Raw genomic sequence first — 18,793 nt, 5'->3', positions numbered from 1 at the left:
CCCCATAAGATCATATTCGAAATTAAAGTATCTTGAAATTCCTCTTTGACACAAGATGAGAGGCATATGCTATGGCCTCAGTAATAATAATGAAATCTCAAATCCAGGGAAATTAATAATACGGCAAGCAAGTTCCCGTTAAAGCAGAGTTTTTGAAAGATGTCACAAAAATTCCATAAATTAAGCCCAGAGTATTTTAATTAACATCATAGATTCCAGAGGCTTACGCAGGTAAGGGCTTAGGAAGCCTGTACCCCCTCCTCCAAAAGATGATTAAGAAATTTAAAATATTGTTATACAAACAATTAAAATATCAAAAGAAAATACCTTTGCATGTCATTAAAACAATCTGTTTATTTGAAGGTTAATTACTCAAAAAATTCCTCTGGAAAGATTCCTTGTGACCCCTTGGAGGCCTGGAAATCAAAGTTATATGTTCGAGGCCCCCCCCCCCCCCCCAAGCTAAAAAATACCTATTTTTAATTTGCAACTTATTCTCTTAAAAATTGCACTAAGATCTAATGTGTCTGCACCTAAGGCCTCGAGGCATGCATGGATGATCCTATGCATTGAGAAGGCACAGAGTAAGCCAAGTTTAAACAGAACGGGGAGAGGGGGTGATGAACTTAGAACGTGCAGATATTTATGGATAATAACATCGACTGTGTAGTTTGATCCACTGTAGAAGCAAAAGAGAGAAATGCTACCAGATCTAGATTGCAAACGAACTCGAAAATGTATCGGAAGGAAAAGGTACCCAATGATAGTGATTAATCAAAAATAAGGTTCCTTCTGAAGCAGGTTCGGGAAATTCTATAAAGCAGTCAATGAAAGAAAATATCTTGGAATGTTTATAAAAGACTGGAACATAGTTTCCAAACTTTTAATTTCACACATCGCCCCCTTCTTCAGAAATTTTTTTCTCTCATTGCCCGTACCTACTACACGATTCAAATCACAAAGAAGGCATTTGTGTCAAAAAACATGGGGTCGTGTCTACCCCAATTTTTTTTGAATTGATTCAATAATGGGGGGGGGGGGGCACCGAATTACTCAAGTGCTTAGGGCCTTCAAGCTTTTTAATCCAGCCCTGCTCAAAAGTTATAAAAGCAATTCAAAATCAATAAATGGTGATAGTAGTAGTTCAGCAATACTTTGAACTAGCTAGATATGTCTCATGTAGTATAATACATAATTATGAGAAATGAGTCGAGCAAGCGTATCTCAAATTTGGAATTTCAAAACGAAGAGTCTTTTTGTAAAAAAAAAAGTCATTTGAAGACATTTCAAAAAGAAGTGTCATTTCTTTATTTGTAGAAATTAGTCTTCTACAAATAAAGAAAAGTTTTAATATTCACCAAACTTTTTTTCAAAAATATTTGGGAAGAAAAGTGATTTGTCTCCTTCGAGAATCGAACCCAGGTCCCCTTGCATACCAGCAAGTGCGCTAACCAATACACCAGAGACACTAACTCTTTGTAACATGCATTATTAACGTGAAACACTGAGTGGAGACATTGTAGCCTCCCTTAACTACAGCAATTTTCACCCCCAGGTGGCATTTTGTATTAAGTGATAGTATATTTCGGGCTGACAAAATACAGAGAGATTGAATTTTCTGCATGTTATGCCAAAACAAATATTTGGAAAAAGTGATTTGTCTCTTCTGGGAATCTAACCTGGTTCCCCTTGCATACTGGGCAAGTGCGCTAACCAATACACCAGAGAGAGACTTTCCAATTCCTTATAACTTACAAATAATGCATGTAATAAGGAATTAAAAAATGTGTCTTTGGTGTATTGGTTAGCACACTTGTCCAGTATGCGAGGGGATCTGGGTTCGATTCCCAGAGGAGACATCACTTTTCTTTCCAAATATTCGTTTCAGCATAACATCCAAAAAATGCAATTTCTCAGACATTATATTGTATACAATGCAAGAATGATGTGCTGTGTGTCAAAAAACACATTGAATATATAAGTTAGCTAAGTGAAAAATGGGTTCATCAAAAGTGTTTATCATAGACATTAGAAACAAATTGTGAATTATTGGTAAATATTGTTTTAAGGAAGAATAAAATAGGTATGTGTTGTGAATTAATGATATGAAGTAGAAAATTGCTTATTATAATGATACTCCAGAAATATTGTCATACTAGTGTAACTTACATGTAGCATTAGTTTCCACTTTCACCTCTTCCTGAGGGACACTGTTTCACTTATAGAACATCAAAAAAAAATTTTTTTACTTGAAATTTTAACTCGCTTATATGAATAGTCATGTTAAAAGATCTAGAATCCCAAATTTCAGAACATGAAGTAACTCTGTTCATACTTCAGCATTTAAACAGTTAAAATAGCAAAATTTATGAATATAAAAAGGAAAAAAATCAAAACTTCATACTTCAGCATTTAAACAGTTAAAATAGCAAAATTTATGAATATAAAAAGGAAAAAAATCAAAACTTTTCCCATTGAGTTTCACAGTATCTAACTTATTATTGTTATTGTAACAGGTACACTTTCGATTAATTCTAGCAATTTTTTAATTTAGACTAATTAAAGTAACTGTTAGGAAAGGTTTTTTTCCCAAAAAAACACATTATTTTAATTCTTCATTGGTAAATCATGGTTGGGATAGTCTCAAATATAGGGCCCACTTTTCACTTTGGGGGGGGGGGGCGGTGGCGGCTGGGCAGGAAAAAAGCAAGAATTCAGAGAGCTCCTCCTAAAATTCTTTGGCTTGTCAAAAAAAATATTTTGTTTACATTTTGAGGCCCAAATTAATTAGAGCACTGAAAAAATACTTCACTTAACCTACAAAAAACAATCAGGTTCAGTGCAAGCAACATAAATCAGGGAAAGAAGCGTTCATTTGTTAAAGCTGCTCTTTCCCAAATTTTGAATTCAAGTATCTCTGCCGATATTGCACTTAGAAACATAGAATTTCCTTTTTGGCTTGTTTTTGAGAACAGGGTGTCTATATAAAAATAATATTCTTGTGCCATGCATTGCAGCATAGATCAGACAAAACAGGGCTGCCCTTCCCGAATGCAGGACCCCTTTTATAATACAAATAGTATTCTCCAATTCCTTATACAGTATTATATACTCTATAATGATCATTCTCCATTAACAGACATTTTTTAGGCCCATGGAATACAGCTTCAACACATAGCATTTCACTCTATAATGGCACAAAACTTTTCAGTGCCGGGAGAAAGGGGGTATTTTAGCAAGAGAGATCATTGTATTGTGCAAGCCTTTATCGATTTGAATAATCATTGTCATAGATGAAGAGCAGCCAAATTGTTTTATTAAATAAGGAAAAAAAATCCCATTTCTATTCTCGAAGTACGGAGCTTGTCAAACCTCAATGGCCATGTGCTGCTGCACCTTCCACCCATCCCTGGGGCTTTGAACGCTGTACAAAATAATAAACAAAACAGTGAATTAAAACATTTCCATAATTTCATTTTTTTGCAGCCCCCCACCAAACTTCAAATCAACTGAGTGAGAGTAGGTAAGTCAAGGCACATAACATCATGCCAAAAATGAACAATAGTTATTACCATCATGCATAATATTACTTAAGAAAATAGAGTTATATTTGATTTCATATAAGACTTCATATGATTTCTGATCAGAAAATATGTAGAGAAAATGCATTGAAACATGATATGTTAGCATGGCCCTCACAAGGGGTGGGCTGACAAGGCTCAAGCCCTGGGGCCAGGGACAATTTTCACCATTTTGTTTTTTCGTGCTGTGAATTCATCATAAAAGGGGCCAGTGAAAGTCTGATCGGGGGCCGTATAAGATCCTGGTCTGGAAGCCCTGCTCCAAGATGTTAGGGCCCTGTATGTTGGTGTCTTTTCTCTACACAAGAGAAAAGACAAGAGAAAATAACAACGGTAGTGAGGGAATGATATTCCTATTTTTTCCATTCAACTCCTGACTTAATATTTCATTAGAAACATTGGATGGGTTAATTAAGCTCAGATCAATTTTTAATTAAATCACATTGACTCCCTTGTCAACACAGCATGAATACTGTTGGATCAGATCAAGTGCTTTCTATATTTTTTAGATCATGTGCCTTCAACCTTAGACACTGGTTGGGCCACGTTTGACATTATAATGAAGCCAACAGAACAAAAAAAACTACCGAAGCCAAGTTATCACTAAGTAATCACCAAAAACTATCTAAAAGAAATATTTTCACTGAAATGGTAGTAGCATGGTGTGAAACATTCCTGTGGATGACTCACCAACTATATCCTCCATGATACTTTGTATGATTAACAGCTTCATATTTTGCATTGCAGCAGTATGGAATGAATTTTCTGATCTACCTGATACCATTTATTTCTTTCTTTTATCATCTCATTTGTTCTATTAATTTTCAAAATTTTACCTATGCACCTGTAGTGTATCTAGTGCATCCCAAAAACACCCAATGCAGACAGATCCAGTGGTGCCAGGAAGAAGCAGAAAAAGACATACGAATCTGACAACACTAAGAGTTAAACAATCGGCTGGACCCAAAGCTGCATTAAGAATAAGTTTAAATAGTCATATTGCTAAACTGGCATCCAAAACGACATCAGTGCCCTCTCTGTTAAGGTGTGTTCCTGCTGGTCTACGATTGGCTGCTAGTGTTGGGTGGGAAGCAGTCTTTTTTCCACCCCCAAAGCCATTTTATTTCCTCACTTGGAAATGCTAAGTTAGGTAGGTTGCTCATGGTTTTTTTAGGCCAGTTGTTTACCTCTAAATTTATCAAAAACTTGAAACATATTTTTTAGAACCAACTAGCATTCTATTGGAATCGGCATACTGGTTAGTTCACTTGTTTACATTTCAGATGTGATGTATAGAATAATTAATAATTTTTAAATATGATACTTGAATAATTTATCGATTTTGATTGCATTTTGATATAAACGTCACTTGAAAAAGTTTCTTTGGCGATGAGTAGTTAGTTCTCACATCACTGATGGCTAATTTAGCAGTGCCGATGATGACTCTGAGTATAGGTCATGACAAGACCACCACACATGAAGTTTTCAGAAAAAAATTTGCCTACATAAAAAGTCTACCACTTATCTGCAAAAATAAAAATTTGTCGCAAAGTAGCAAGGTAATCCACAGGGGAGGATGTGGATGGGAGCTACGCCCATTTAGTCTATGTTTCCCATACCAAACTGGCCGCAGCCTTTCTTTAACATTGAGTAGATAAGCTTAACTTTCAAGCGGCTTTGGCCAGACCATGTGGTTCTGAAAGCATGTTCTTCTGTCACTCCACTTTTTCTCAAAAAAAATATATAATCTTTCTTATAACTATATTTAATTAAAAATGTTCCAGTAGTTATTACAAAAAAGCTGGCTCTAGTTAATCGACGTCGGACGAAACACAATAAATTGATGACCTGCACATGAAAAGTAACCTTCTGTGATGCAGACTCACTGTAAAAAAACATCATGGAGTGATCCATCAACATCAGAATATATAACACATGATGTGAGCGATATACAAAAGGTAATGCAGCATATCCTGTATATTTAATATATCCGTGAAATTATTTTTAATTTCTACAAGATGCTCGAAAATAGAATCGGTACATGTTGATATGCCATTCTGAAGCAGATTTCCTTCTCAACCCATGCGTATATCTATTTTTTATTTTTCCAGGTATTTACAGCATTTTTAATTGTTCACATTATTTCACATCTCTAGATAGTGTATTTTTTGCAACCCATAAAAACATAGCATGGCTGACAACAACAATCCGGAGCTACAAATCAACCGCATTGCCATTAAGCTTCCCCAGTTTTGGAAGACGAATCCCACATTGTGGTTTATACAAATAGAGGCCCAATTTTACTTGGCCAAAATCACAGTACATGTCACAGAATTTCATCACGTAGTATCGGCAATAGAATCTGATGTCCTCATTTCAGCAAGTAACATCATTATCAACCCTCCTGAAGGTGGCAAGTACGATGCCTTGAAAAAGAGTCTCATTGAATTACATTCAGAAAGTGAGGCTTCCAAAATATGGACCCTCCTTCAAGGCCTCGAACTTGGTGACAAGTGTCCATCACAACTTCTCAGTCAGATACGATCGCTTGCCGGGGATTCCATAAGTGAACCACTCCTGTCATTGTGTGGTTGTCCCGATCCCACAGAATACTCAAAGTATCCTGGCTGCATTAAACACAGATCTAATCCAGCTGGTCTTTGTTGCCAACAAGATCAATGAACTTACCTTTTCACCCCATGTAGATGCCATGTATCCATGGGCTCCCGGCGTAAAAGTCTGAAGTCATCATTTAAAAACATTAATTTTTACCTTTTGTTGTTTTTCATCTGCAATCTGTAGCGATGGTACTGTATTGGCAATCAAGGCCAATCGTGATGTTGCCGGCTTACGATCACAATATGTAAATGAAATTACCTTGAAGCCTATTGGCTTGTCTAGACACATGCAGCCAGGAGTTTTTTCCTTTAAATACCGGCCGTACGCTGTCACGATCGCTCTTTTTCTCGCAACTATTTCTTATTTATGCTTTGCTACTTGGGTAGCTTAAACTGATTGGCTGAAGTCGTTAAACAAAAAAACGTCATGTCATAACTTGAATAATTTCTTCTCTGGTTCCTGGCTGGTACAGTGAAAATGATTTTCTAACGAAAGTCTAATACCTCTCTATGAGTTTTACAGTTCCAGTCTGGTGACTGGCTGCCTACTCAGGGTGGCGAAACAGAAACCCCGAATGGATTATCAGTGAAAAAGTCGACTTGTGCCGACTTAGATGTCCAGTTATTCTCCACTCTACGACGTTGACCTAGCTAACTTTCGAAGACTTTTATCAGTGATCTCTGGGAGATCTTCACCTGATGTTGGCTGCTAGGGACTCGATTTGAACTCTGGGACTCCATTCTTCAATTGGTTTTACTGACGTGGATGGATCTGCATCGCTTTCGCCCTGGTCTACGACTGGAAAGGAGATTTTACCACATCTACTAAAACAAATTTTGAATTGATAACTAAAATTTAAAATTGTTCTTAACGAAAAATTGAAAGTTAACTTTTTAATCTAATATAACGAAATCAGCTAATGTAATAAAGTAATTGATGTGGAAAAACTTGTTTTCATTTCTTGCTTGCTGACTGCTTTAACCAGATATTTCGAACCAGGCATGTAATTCTCAAGGGAGGTTACATGTGTAGCTGACCATGCAAGTGTCCCTGCTACTGTCCATGCATCCCACTTACATAAACGTTTCTCGTATCTGCAACCATGCAGATGTTCCTGCAGTCTATTGTTAATCTAGTAGTCCCCCAATAGTATTTCACTTAATTTTGTTCACATCTCAGAGTGTATTACGTTACATATGTGTGCCAACATCTTTTTTGTTTACCTTTTCCTGTCTAAATAAAATGTTTGAAGTCACTTTAGGTTATGGGGACCAGTGCTCACTTAATGCAAGTTAAAGAGTCTGAATAAATATATTAAAATGGAAATCACCAGAGTTTCAAGTCATACACAGCCACTATCCAAAGAAAACTATGACACCTGGAAGGTCCAGGTACAAAAGCTTTACTTATTAAAAGTAAACTATGGGATTATGTGAATGGGAAAATCAAAGAACCAGCTGAACATGAGGAGAGACAAAAATGGCTTGATAAAGATCTAGTGGCAAGATCTGATTTGTTGCTTATCATCAGCCCTACAGAACTGAAACAAGTAAAAAATTGGGCTACATCCAAAGATGTATGGGATACACTAAAAGGTATTTATCAAAGTTCTGGTCCTGCAAGAAAAGCAACTTTGTTAAAAAAATTGATATTATTAAAGATGCAAGAGAAAGCTGGTGCAAGAGAGCATCTCAATGCATTTATGGACACTCTAGACAAATTGATAGATATGGATGTTACAATCCATGATGACCTGCTGTGTATAATGATGTTATAGTCTTCCAGAATCATTTGAGAACTTTCAGGTTCAACAGAGTGCAGCAGCAAGGAACTCACATTCCAAGGCTGAAAGGCAACCTGAAGATGCATTTTATAGAAAAGGGAAACCACACCACAGGTTTCGGCATACAAAAGCATTATCAAGTGGAAAAAGAAACACGATTTGGATGCCACAAGTGCCAAAAGCCTGGACATTTTGCTCGGGACTGCTGATCAAAGAATGTGAAAAAAGATAACGCTTCCTTCAAAGCAGAAGAGAAGTGTCTGTCATTACGTATAGACAAACCACAAGTTAAATCATCCTGGTGTTTGGATAGTGGAAGCACATCTCACATGTGTTGTAATGACTATAGTTTCAAAAATCTCATCAAGGACTATGATACTGGAATGATAAATCTAACGGTTCAAAACACCAAATTCCAAGGAAAGGGAACTGTAGAACTAAAATCCAAGAGACACTCTACAGTTACATTGAAGAATACACTTTATGTTCCTGAACTGATGACAAATTTATTATCTGTGAACAAAATCACTGAATATGGAGGAACTGTCATTTTCAAAAGGAAAGAAGCTCTTGTTAAAAAACCAAAAAGGAGAAATAGCTTTGATTGTACCCAAGAAAAAAATGGTCTGTGCACATATGAAGCTAGTAATCGACCAGAAAATTCAAGATATACAGCAGAATCCAAGATCATGGCACAAGGAACTAGGTCATATCAATGAAGTAGATCTAAAATCTGCACTAAGAAACAATGCGGTCCAAGGAATGTATTTTAATCTGAATGAAAAACTGAATGACTGTGAAGCGTGCATTCAAGGAAAGATGACAAAAGTCCCATTTGAGAGAAGAACAGATCCAAAAGAACTGGACTTGTTAGAGATTGTGCATTCAGATGTTTGTGGGCCGATGTGAGTAACATCTCCTGGCGGATCAAAATACTTTGTAACCTTTATTGATGAAAGTTCCAGATATTGTAAAGTGTACTTCCTGAAACACAAAAATGAAGTGCTGAAATTCTTAAAAGAATATAAAAATGAAGTTGAAAATCACACTGGCAAAAAGATCAAACATTTGCAGAGTGACAATGGAGTTGGAGAATACTGTAGCACTGAATTCAGTGATTTCCTAAAAGCATGTGGAATCAAGAGAAGATTCTTTGCACCATATACGCCAGAACAAAATGGTCTAGCTGAGAGGAAAACAGAACTCTTTTCTAGATAAAGCAAGATGCATGCTAATTGAATCTAAAGCTCCACCTTCACTTTGGGCTGAAGCCATCAATACTGCAAATTATTTATGTAACTTTATTGTACTTTATGAGCCATTTCTGTAGTGAATCATGAGCTGAACGATAATTCTTAACTAATTTATTACGGAACAATATTTACAACTGATTCCCGGCATGTTGTCATTCCCTTGAAGTGTTGCCACCTTCATACAACATAATATTGCTTATTTTCTGGTGTTGCCAGATACATAACAATTCTCCCACACTAAATTAAGAGATGATTAATTGTACACAATCAAAAGTTATAAACAAGAATCAACATTCAGTAATGAACAGTCACAAGTTCAATCTTTGAACTGGTTTTATGGAGCGAGTTGAGCATCTCAGTTGAGTAGTCTGCGCTGGAGGAAAAATATTTCTTGTTGATCGAGGTGTTGCATTTGAAGTTTGTTCTGTTTCAGTAGAAGCATCTACCATAGATGAAGTCTTGTTTTGGCCAATTGCAGGAATCTCTCGTTGACTTACATGATCACTAAAAGTGACAGATTTCTTTTGAGGGAAGTGTCTCATAGGAACAGATAGTCGAATAGGAGTTGGAGAAGACGGTCGATTGACTTCACACCGTCGAAGCAGTTCAAAATGTTTCTTGATAATGTATCCATGTATCCATCATCTAGTTCAACTAGGTAATGAACACGACCCAATAGTTGAACAACAGTTCCATACTTCCATAGGCTTGAATGAGTGTAATTCCTTGAGTGTACTCTATCTCCTTCCTTGAAAAATTTGTCAAAGACTAGCTGTGTTGCATTGTTCTTATATGGCTCAGGACTTGTAGGTTTGAGGAGATCTAGCTTTGTTCTGAGATTCTCTCCCAACAATAATTCTTCCGGTGTCTTTTCACGTGAAAGAGGTGTAGCTCTGTACCGAAACAGTAGTTTACATAATTTTTCGTGAAGTGTTCCTCGTTCGAATTCCATGCATTTCAGTTTTGTCTTCAGGGTTTGGAAATAACGTTCTGCTTGTCCATTTGTTGAGGGATGACCAGGAGCTATCATTCATTGTCGAATACCATTTCGTTTGCAGAAGTCCATGAATTCTTGTGATGTGAAAATTGAAGGATTATCACTAACAAGAATTTCTGGCAGTCCATGTCGACTAAATATTTCTGCAAATTGCTGCAGATTTCAATGCTGGGCCATTGTCACGGTGGCAAAAGTATGACACTTTCCCCCCCCCCTTTGACAAAGAAGCCTGACATATTTTCAACCCAGAATTGTCATGTCCAATAAGTGAAATTTGCTAAATGTAAATATAATTGTGTTTGTCGCGTAAATAATTATTGAGCTTCTGTCTTTATTTTATTGTGGAAGGCTGAGTGAAACACTGAATGCAAGATAGAGATAAACAGGATTCTCCCCCCCCCCCTCCCTGTTGTGACATCCTGGCTTTCCAGTGATTTTAATTTTTTACAGTATAGGCAAAATTTTTTAATTTTATTTTTCATTTGTTTATCTTTACCTCTTTATCACTACTCAAGTACGGCAGAACCTCAATTATCCAATGTGATTGGAAAGCCCTACATCAGAAAACCAAATACAGTATCATGTTTATTTACGCAGAGCATAATTGATACCAGTGTTTCTTAACTCCTTTACCCTCTCCCCTGTAACCCTCTTTGGACCATGTTTTCTTCTCACTTCTTTCTTTCTTGGTCCCCATCTTTGCCTGGGCCCCCCAACCTCACCCAGCAGAGGAAATAATTTCTAAGTATACAAACTATTTTTTTTTTTTTAATTTGTAGTGAAAGCGAAAGTTTTATAAACAAAGACTGTCATAGTGTCTGTCATGATTGCCATGTCTCTAGAGTCCAGCAAGCGCTTCCCTCTTGTGAAGGTTATACGCTGGACAGTGATTCTTAAGATTGTGCCAAACCCCCCCCCCCCCGAGTGCAAAGTGATATTCTGGGGGGGGGGGAAGACAGTATTTGGATGGAAGTAACAACTTACATATTTACATACTTTTGAAAATTATAGTGTGCCAGAATTGTATCATGTAGGCCCCATGAAGACATTATACCCCCCGGACTATGCATGGATTAGCCCATACTTGTGAACCAGTGCTGGGCGAACGTACACAGAGAAAGCATATAGCAACGTATTCGCATCACATTTGTGGTAAGCCGTACATTACATGTACGAAATTCTATTAGCTTTGCGAACTATGCCATGATAATGTTCAGTGAAATCGAGAATGCGGCTCATTTGCAATACCTGAATCCACGCATGTATCCAATCTCTGAAACATTTCATTGCTTAGTTGATCATTTTCAGTTAGTACCAGTACTTATACAAATATATAGATTTTTATATCGCTTCGCTGAGCAATGCTCTAAAAAAATAAATAAGGCAAGGGCACTCATGTGTGACTGTTTTTTTTAATTTAATCGATTATAATAAGAATTAAAAAAAAAAAAAAAAACAGTTGGAAGTGAAAATAAATTTAAGCATGTTATCGCATTGTTGACCGATCATGAGTAAATTCATACTTTCAAGCAGGATAAACCTGTAACCGTTCAACAATGCTTTTATAAGTAGAGAAACCACAGAAAAGGAACTTCAGTAGACCACCACTCTGCCTGCCAGTGGGGTACAAACCTGGATGCTTGTGATGAGATCCCAGAATGATGTCCACAGACCACACAGTAACCCTGAAATATACTAAGGGGCCACGGGTGAAAATCCAGTAAAAAAGTATTGTGCTGTAAAAGCTGAGCCACGGCTTATGATTAAGCATTCCGTACAAAAAAAAATGTTCAGCTCATCTATAAATTTCTCACACTTATGTGACAGGACATGAATAAGCTTGTACGTGTTCATCAAGCACAATGCCTCAACATTGAACGAAAAAAAGGTGCATTTAAATTTAAAAATATTATAAAATTTTCTTTTTTTTTTGTATCTTTTGGTATCTTCTCATAAAATGTGTGCTCATTGTACAAATGAAACATCCAAATGGTTGACTGACTTCTTTTTTCCCACCTAAGATGGTGATCTGGTGGCCCAGCCATTAGATACGTCAGAAGAGTTACGAAACCGTGGGTGCTTGACTTGAGCTTTACATGGAAAGTATTGATCACTGAATGAATTTCGGGGGTGCTCAGATCAGTGGTACAGAATACTGTAGGTACTCGAGCCCTCCCTGCACCCCCTGGCTCCAACCCCACTGCCAGTCACCTCCCTAAATGCCAGAATTTTACTTATATATTGTGGAATCTTTTGACTAAGTACTGCACTGTCAGTTCCCTTCCCCCAACCTGCAAAATATTCCTGGCTACGGTTCTTCCAATAGCACCATTATCCACATAATAGAAATGTCTGACAGGTCTTGAGGTCAAACAACCTAACATAACATTTATTTGCACAATAATGTACTTAGGAAGAAATTTAACGATCAAAAACGGTTCACCTCCTGGATGTAAAATGGCCACAGTAATTGAATTCAATTAGTGGGAAAAACTAATTTCTTAGTAAAATAATTACCGTACTCCCCCACATTAGCTGGCATGCCGGGAAACAGTGAGGCAGACCAGCATGCTGAAAATATCCGTATTTTCCGGAATGGCAATAAATTTGATTCCCGATTCTGGAAAATTCTTGAATATCTTTATTTTTTATTAATTTGTTATCAGGAAAATAGATTATACACATCCACGCAGCCAACAATGATGGCTCTTACTGGATGTTAGTGAAAAGAAACAGTTGAATATTTAATATTAGAATGAATAACTGTGTGTGTTTGAAAGAAAATAAATAAATAAAAAATAATTTATTAAAAATTTTGAAGCAAACAGTGTTAGTGCAATTAGAAAAACCATTCAATAATGAAACAAATGAGGTAGAGAGCCGAAGGTGCATTAAAGTAAAATGGACAAGGTGAATATATATCTATGTATATACTGTAATTAGAAATTTCAGTAACGTAAGTTGTATAGGTATATCTCATAATGTAGATTACGAAAGAGGGTGTTAGTGGGGGGGGGGGGAAAGGAAGAAGGAAATGAAACATTTCAGAGAGAATCAGAAATATTGTTCAATGTCTGTACTGTAATTAAAAGAAGGTAAAATTTGATTAGTCCTCTATACATGCATATGAACAGGGCCGCAACTAGATGCTTGGTCACCGGGTCAAGCGCGCATTTTTATGCCCCCTTGTAATGGTAAAGAAAAGGTTTCAGAATGAAATTTGTACCCATTCGGGTTCAGCGCCCGGAGTACGAGACTCGTCTGCTCCCCCTAGTTGCGGCCCTGTGTATGAATGAAGACTGACAGTTGAATTCATATCAGATGGCATAGAGTTATAAAATTCAGGAACTATGTAAGTACTTTCTTTTCAAAGTTTTATGAACACAAGATAATGCATAGATTCAATTTATTCCTGAGGAAGAATGAGACAAATTAATATTTAAAGAAAACTGATTTTTGAAAATGAGGAAGTGTGATTTAGAAAGTGGCCAAGACCACAACATACAAAAAGCTGGTGCCCCTCGTGTTTTACGGCATGCCGACCAATGCGTGGGAATACAGTAAGTTTATTCAAATTTTTGAGTAAAATAATTTGGTAGTTGTTCAAATCAGCGCTCATGTGTAATCAGTTCCATTTTGCCCAGATCTTTACTCGAAAAGTAAAAAATACGTTGGCAGAGGAATGGGAAAAAGAGGAGCCCACAAAAAGCCAAGTATTATACATAGTTTGAATCCTTTTACGAGAGAACACACCTTTTCTTTTCCTCTCCTACAAAGAAGCATTCAACAGTGGGCGGAACAAAAATTTTAAACCACACAACACCAAATCCGATATCCCACTGTTGGTACAAGGGGGGGGGGGGGGAAGGAAAAATGGTTGGATTTTTTTCGAAGTAGTTTTGTGACAATTACCTGAACCTTTTTCAAGTAGATTTTCTCAACAACCTAAAACCATCAGTCAGCTAGACACACTGACGATGCCAAGTCCTACTCAAATCACCATAACAACACCTGTAGTCATGTGCGGTTAAACTATAAGTACAGCTTCTTATACGTATAATCAGAAATCATACCATTGGTACTTGAAGGGGGAAAGAGTAATGTTGTTTATCTAGTGTGCCCCAGAAACATCCAATGCAGACAGATAGATCCATTGGTGTCAGAAAGATGCAGAAAAAGAAATACAAATATTGCAACACTAGGAGTTGAACACTCAGCCGGACCAAGTGGTTCTGAAAGCACGTTCTTCTGTCACTCCACTTTTTCTCAAAAAATATTTAATCGTTCTTATAGCTATATTTAATTGAAAATGTTCCAGTAGTTATTAAAAAAAGGCTGACTAATTATTTGACACAAACGAAATACAATACAACTTCCTAACATACTCCTCTGTGGGGCAGCCAGTCTCCTAGATAGGGACCAGTACCAGCAACTTGTTATCGCCCGAGTGGCATGATGGACCGTGAGAATGCCCTGTTTGGGAGAAGACTATAGATAAGATATTTTCCCTAACAAGCTTGAGGAGACCACCGGCATGATGGCCGTCTTCATTTCCAACCCAACTCATAAATAGCAGTAAATTGCATACAACGATTTGGCAAGAGTACCAGTAACCTGGGCTTTGGCCCAGCTCACTAAATTTTGCTGACAAATGGGGGGAAATGGTCAATACTTGAATAGCCTTTCATAAAAATCAAAACAGGTAAACCAAACATAATTATTGTAAGTGGCAGATAGTATGTAGAATTCTTTTTAATACCTTGTTATGATTTCACTTTCTGGAATAGATATTGAATCATCCTTCACGTGACTTTCAGACACCTTTTTTGCAAATGGTCCACGTTTTCTTCGTCGTCTGATAATGACTAGACCAATTATCAAAAGCACAACTACAATCACAGCAACTACTGCACCAGCTACAACAGCAGAATTATCTGCCTCTACAAAAAAAAAACATGGCAAGCATGAACATAATTTAAAAAATACTATTGAAAATACAAGGTAGTGCATTCACAAAATAAATATTAAATGAATAAAAAGTTTTTAATAAATTAAATTTTTAAACATTTAAGGCATTTCTCATAAGACTTTGTTGAGGCCCTCATCCAATATAAAAAAACTGAGAATCTCATGCAATAAAGAAGTGCAACTTCTAGGTTTGGCAAGACTAGATTCATCTCAATTAAATTTAATTTTAATTATTCAAATTTAATTAAGAAATTTTAAATTTGATTTTAAATAAGATTGATCTTGTTAACCTCTTGTTTTTCTTAAACTTCACTCCTTTGATGTAATTGATCCCTTAAACCCCAAGACACCATCAGCCGCGTAGAATTATAATGAGTTTGGCATCATATGGAATCATGGTTGAACCCACTGTAAATCACATGCGTGGCAGATTTGTTAACTAAAAACTTCTGGAGATAATCAGGGTTGGCTCTAAAATTTTTGTTTTATTTATCTATTTATTTATGCAATATTGTTGGCCCAAGGCCTATACAAAAAGACGCAGTAGATTTGTACACATATGCTTTGTAACATTTGACAAGAAATCAGAGATCGTGGGGGAGTTAACAATAGTAGAGGGGAGCTTGTTTCCATTCGAATATGGTATTGGGAAAGCAACTGAATTTAAAACAATCTGTAGAGGCAAAAATAGGTTTTAATTTTTTGGGGTGGTCGAGTCTATTGGAAACATAGGAAGGCTTAGTCAGAATACCAGACATATTGAAATTTAAATGACCATGAATAATCTTGTTAAGCATGGCTAAGTGGGAGATAAGAGTCGGCGATATGATAATAAACATCTACAAAATAATTTTACACACAATGAAAAGGGAAATTTCCGATTACACAAGCATTGGAATAATAGTTTAATAAAGAAATATCATTGGTTTTATTATGGCTATAATTGCTGATAGAATGGTTTTGCGAAGATACAGATCTCTAAGGAGAGCAAAAGTAGTCATTAAAGTGATCTCTCACAATCTTTCCTTATGCATGCTACAACTGCTTTTCTATCAATTGAAATGGTATTCATTATTGTACGTTTCTTAAAAACAGTCAATTACACAGTGTTGCAAGCCTAGTGAAGAGTATGAAAGAAAAAGTGATATCTCTGGACGTATTCTGCATTATGACAGTGCAGCCAATTAGAAGCTGGCACTGTGACATCACAAAACTTGCTTTTGCATGAGAGATATACTCTCATGTGGCCAGGGAAGGTAATAAGATTCTATGGACCAAGACGTAAAGAAATAAACAGACTAAAGCACATGTGAGCAAAGCTGCTCTATTTCTCATGATGTATTACATAACGTGAAATTACAGTTAAGATGAACTAAGATTAGATATATTAATAGAGCAAATAGGTGAAGAAAGATAATAGCTTGGTCCGCGCATGTGCTTTAGGATATTTGTTGCTCTGTGTTCTGATCCACAGCCCGCTACTACTCCCTCCCCACCCAACTTTATTTTCTTTCACGGCCAAATGTCTATCGACATCTTCTCCACCACCACCATAACCCATCTGCTTCTCGGATCATCACACAATCAGTTATTCTACGGAACAGGTTTTGAAGAAAAAAAAAGCATTTCACTTTTTGAGAATTTTCCTTCCCTCACCACCTTTTGCATCGTTATAGAAATTTCACTTCAAAAAATGGTTGCTTTCTGCAATAAAATTACAAATCCTTTGCTTTAAACTATAGGAAATTAGTGACCTTCTCAAATATATTACATAAAATATAAACCTTATGAAATTCAGAGACCTGAACCAGCATCAGATCAAATAAATAATTTCTTAAAGAGTGAACTCAAAGGACTATTACATGTAAAAATGATGAATGGTTATGTTTTCTTTATGTTTATGTTAAGTAACTTTTTAATATGGTAAAATTGTTTTTAAAAATTATAGCTGTCTTATTTAAGTATGAATAGCTCCTCGATTCATTCCCTGTGACAAAACAGCCTGGAGAAGAGCCCTTACTAGTGCAACCTTATCAAAATAACTAGATTGAAAATGAATTAAACTCATGGTTTATCTTATATCCCATTTTAAGTTTTAAACACTCTAATCCTATCCCTCGACATCTGCATTATTCCAATGTGGAACATATTAAAAAAATTAAGTATTTCTTCATAGTTCAAGTGCATGTGCCAACAAAAGCAAGCATACCTCTTCTCTGCACCCCTCCCTCAGCCAAGCCTATGTCCCTGTGTAGGTATGGTCTCCAAAACCTCAAGGCAAACTTCAATCCAGGATAAACCAAACCCCAGAAAAGTGAAACGATTACTTTAGGAAAATACGAAGAGACCTTTTTTTAAGAATGAAACTGAGGATTCTACTTGTTTTTTAGACAACTAATGAACAATGTTCACAAAACCAAAGCTGCTGGACAATGGGAATTCCCAAATCAGTGATCATAGTTGCATGAGGAATAATTTTACCATTCAAAAAACTCATAAGTGAAACATTGGTTGTCACGCACTTGTCCACACCGAAAGCCATATCATATTCATTTGCCCATGATGTAAACGTATTCAAGTTGGTATGAAGCAACTCCTTATCCCTTTGATTCCTGACTACACCCATTAATAACGTCATCTGAGAATTTATAAGCAATACTGTTGATACCCTGATCGAGTTTATCTGTAAAAAGTGAAAAGTTTGGAACAAGGACACATCCTTGAGGGACTCCACTTATGTCACACCTGTCTAATCACAAAATTCCCTATTGACCATAAACCTGCTATGACCTATCTCACAATTGTGATTATATCCAATTCAACAAGTTATCACTTACACCAGTCTCATATAAATGTTAAGGTAATTAACATTTAATAACCCGCCCGTGCACCCAGGCAACATATCTGAAATATGCATGGAAAAAAATTGATATATTTCAATGCAAGAATGTAAATTATGCAAAAATATTTTGTGATTAAATTGTGATTGTATTTATATACATGTTTGTGATTGTATATTTATATATATGTTTTGTGTCTATATAAAGCAATTCAATTACCAACAAATATTTGTACTTGCCATCCACTTAATGTATTGATAGGCACAATTGTATAAATCATTAAAGTTTGTTTCTAGGTCTAATATTTAATGTGAAAAGAATAATACAAAAATAAAAACATGCCTACCTGTCTGGAATGGATATGAATAAACAGTATCTGTGAATTTATCGGGGGACGTATAAGCTCGAATTTTCACTCTGTATGTTGAACCTGATTTTAGTGGGCCATTGCAATAACCTTTAATATTTGAGCAATCTTCAACTCCTATTGTAAACTCAGTGGTTGAAGTTCCATTAAAAGGGTAATATGGCTGAATTATCTGCAATTACAGAGATGCATATTCATTTTAAGAAATTTTCTAAAAATTATAACTAGCAAATTAATGGAAACTATTTTAATTAATGAGAATTTCAAGGTTTAAGTAAATCGCACACCATTAGAAGTTATTTGCTATATTTTTCTATTTAGTGAAGGAAAAATAATTTTTATTATGTTATTTCCTGTCAACATTGCAAACCAAACATTAAATAAT

At 36.1% G+C, this 18,793-nt stretch overlaps 1 protein-coding gene across 1 annotated transcript in view; it reads right to left on the bottom strand.

Moving 5' to 3' along the window:
• LOC149074660 (tyrosine-protein phosphatase 10D-like) overlaps positions 1-18,793 on the bottom strand; it is a 403,111-nt gene that overhangs the window by 56,951 nt on the left and 327,367 nt on the right. Inside the window, exons 20-21 of the mRNA XM_089247098.1 lie at positions 18,388-18,580; positions 14,993-15,173 (exon numbers count right to left, since the gene is read on the bottom strand). Of these exons, the coding sequence (XP_089103224.1) occupies positions 14,993-15,173; positions 18,388-18,580 (374 nt within the window). The remainder of the gene's footprint in view (positions 1-14,992; positions 15,174-18,387; positions 18,581-18,793) is intronic.

Source organism: Pholcus phalangioides, unplaced genomic scaffold (genome assembly GCF_987345545.1).
Source record: "Pholcus phalangioides strain wild (caught in Gottingen) unplaced genomic scaffold, Ppha-v1.0 ptg000017l_1, whole genome shotgun sequence".
NCBI lineage: Eukaryota > Metazoa > Arthropoda > Arachnida > Araneae > Pholcidae > Pholcus > Pholcus phalangioides.
The sequence above is the reverse complement of the archived record's forward strand: the minus strand, read 5'-3'. Positions and strand labels throughout refer to the sequence as shown.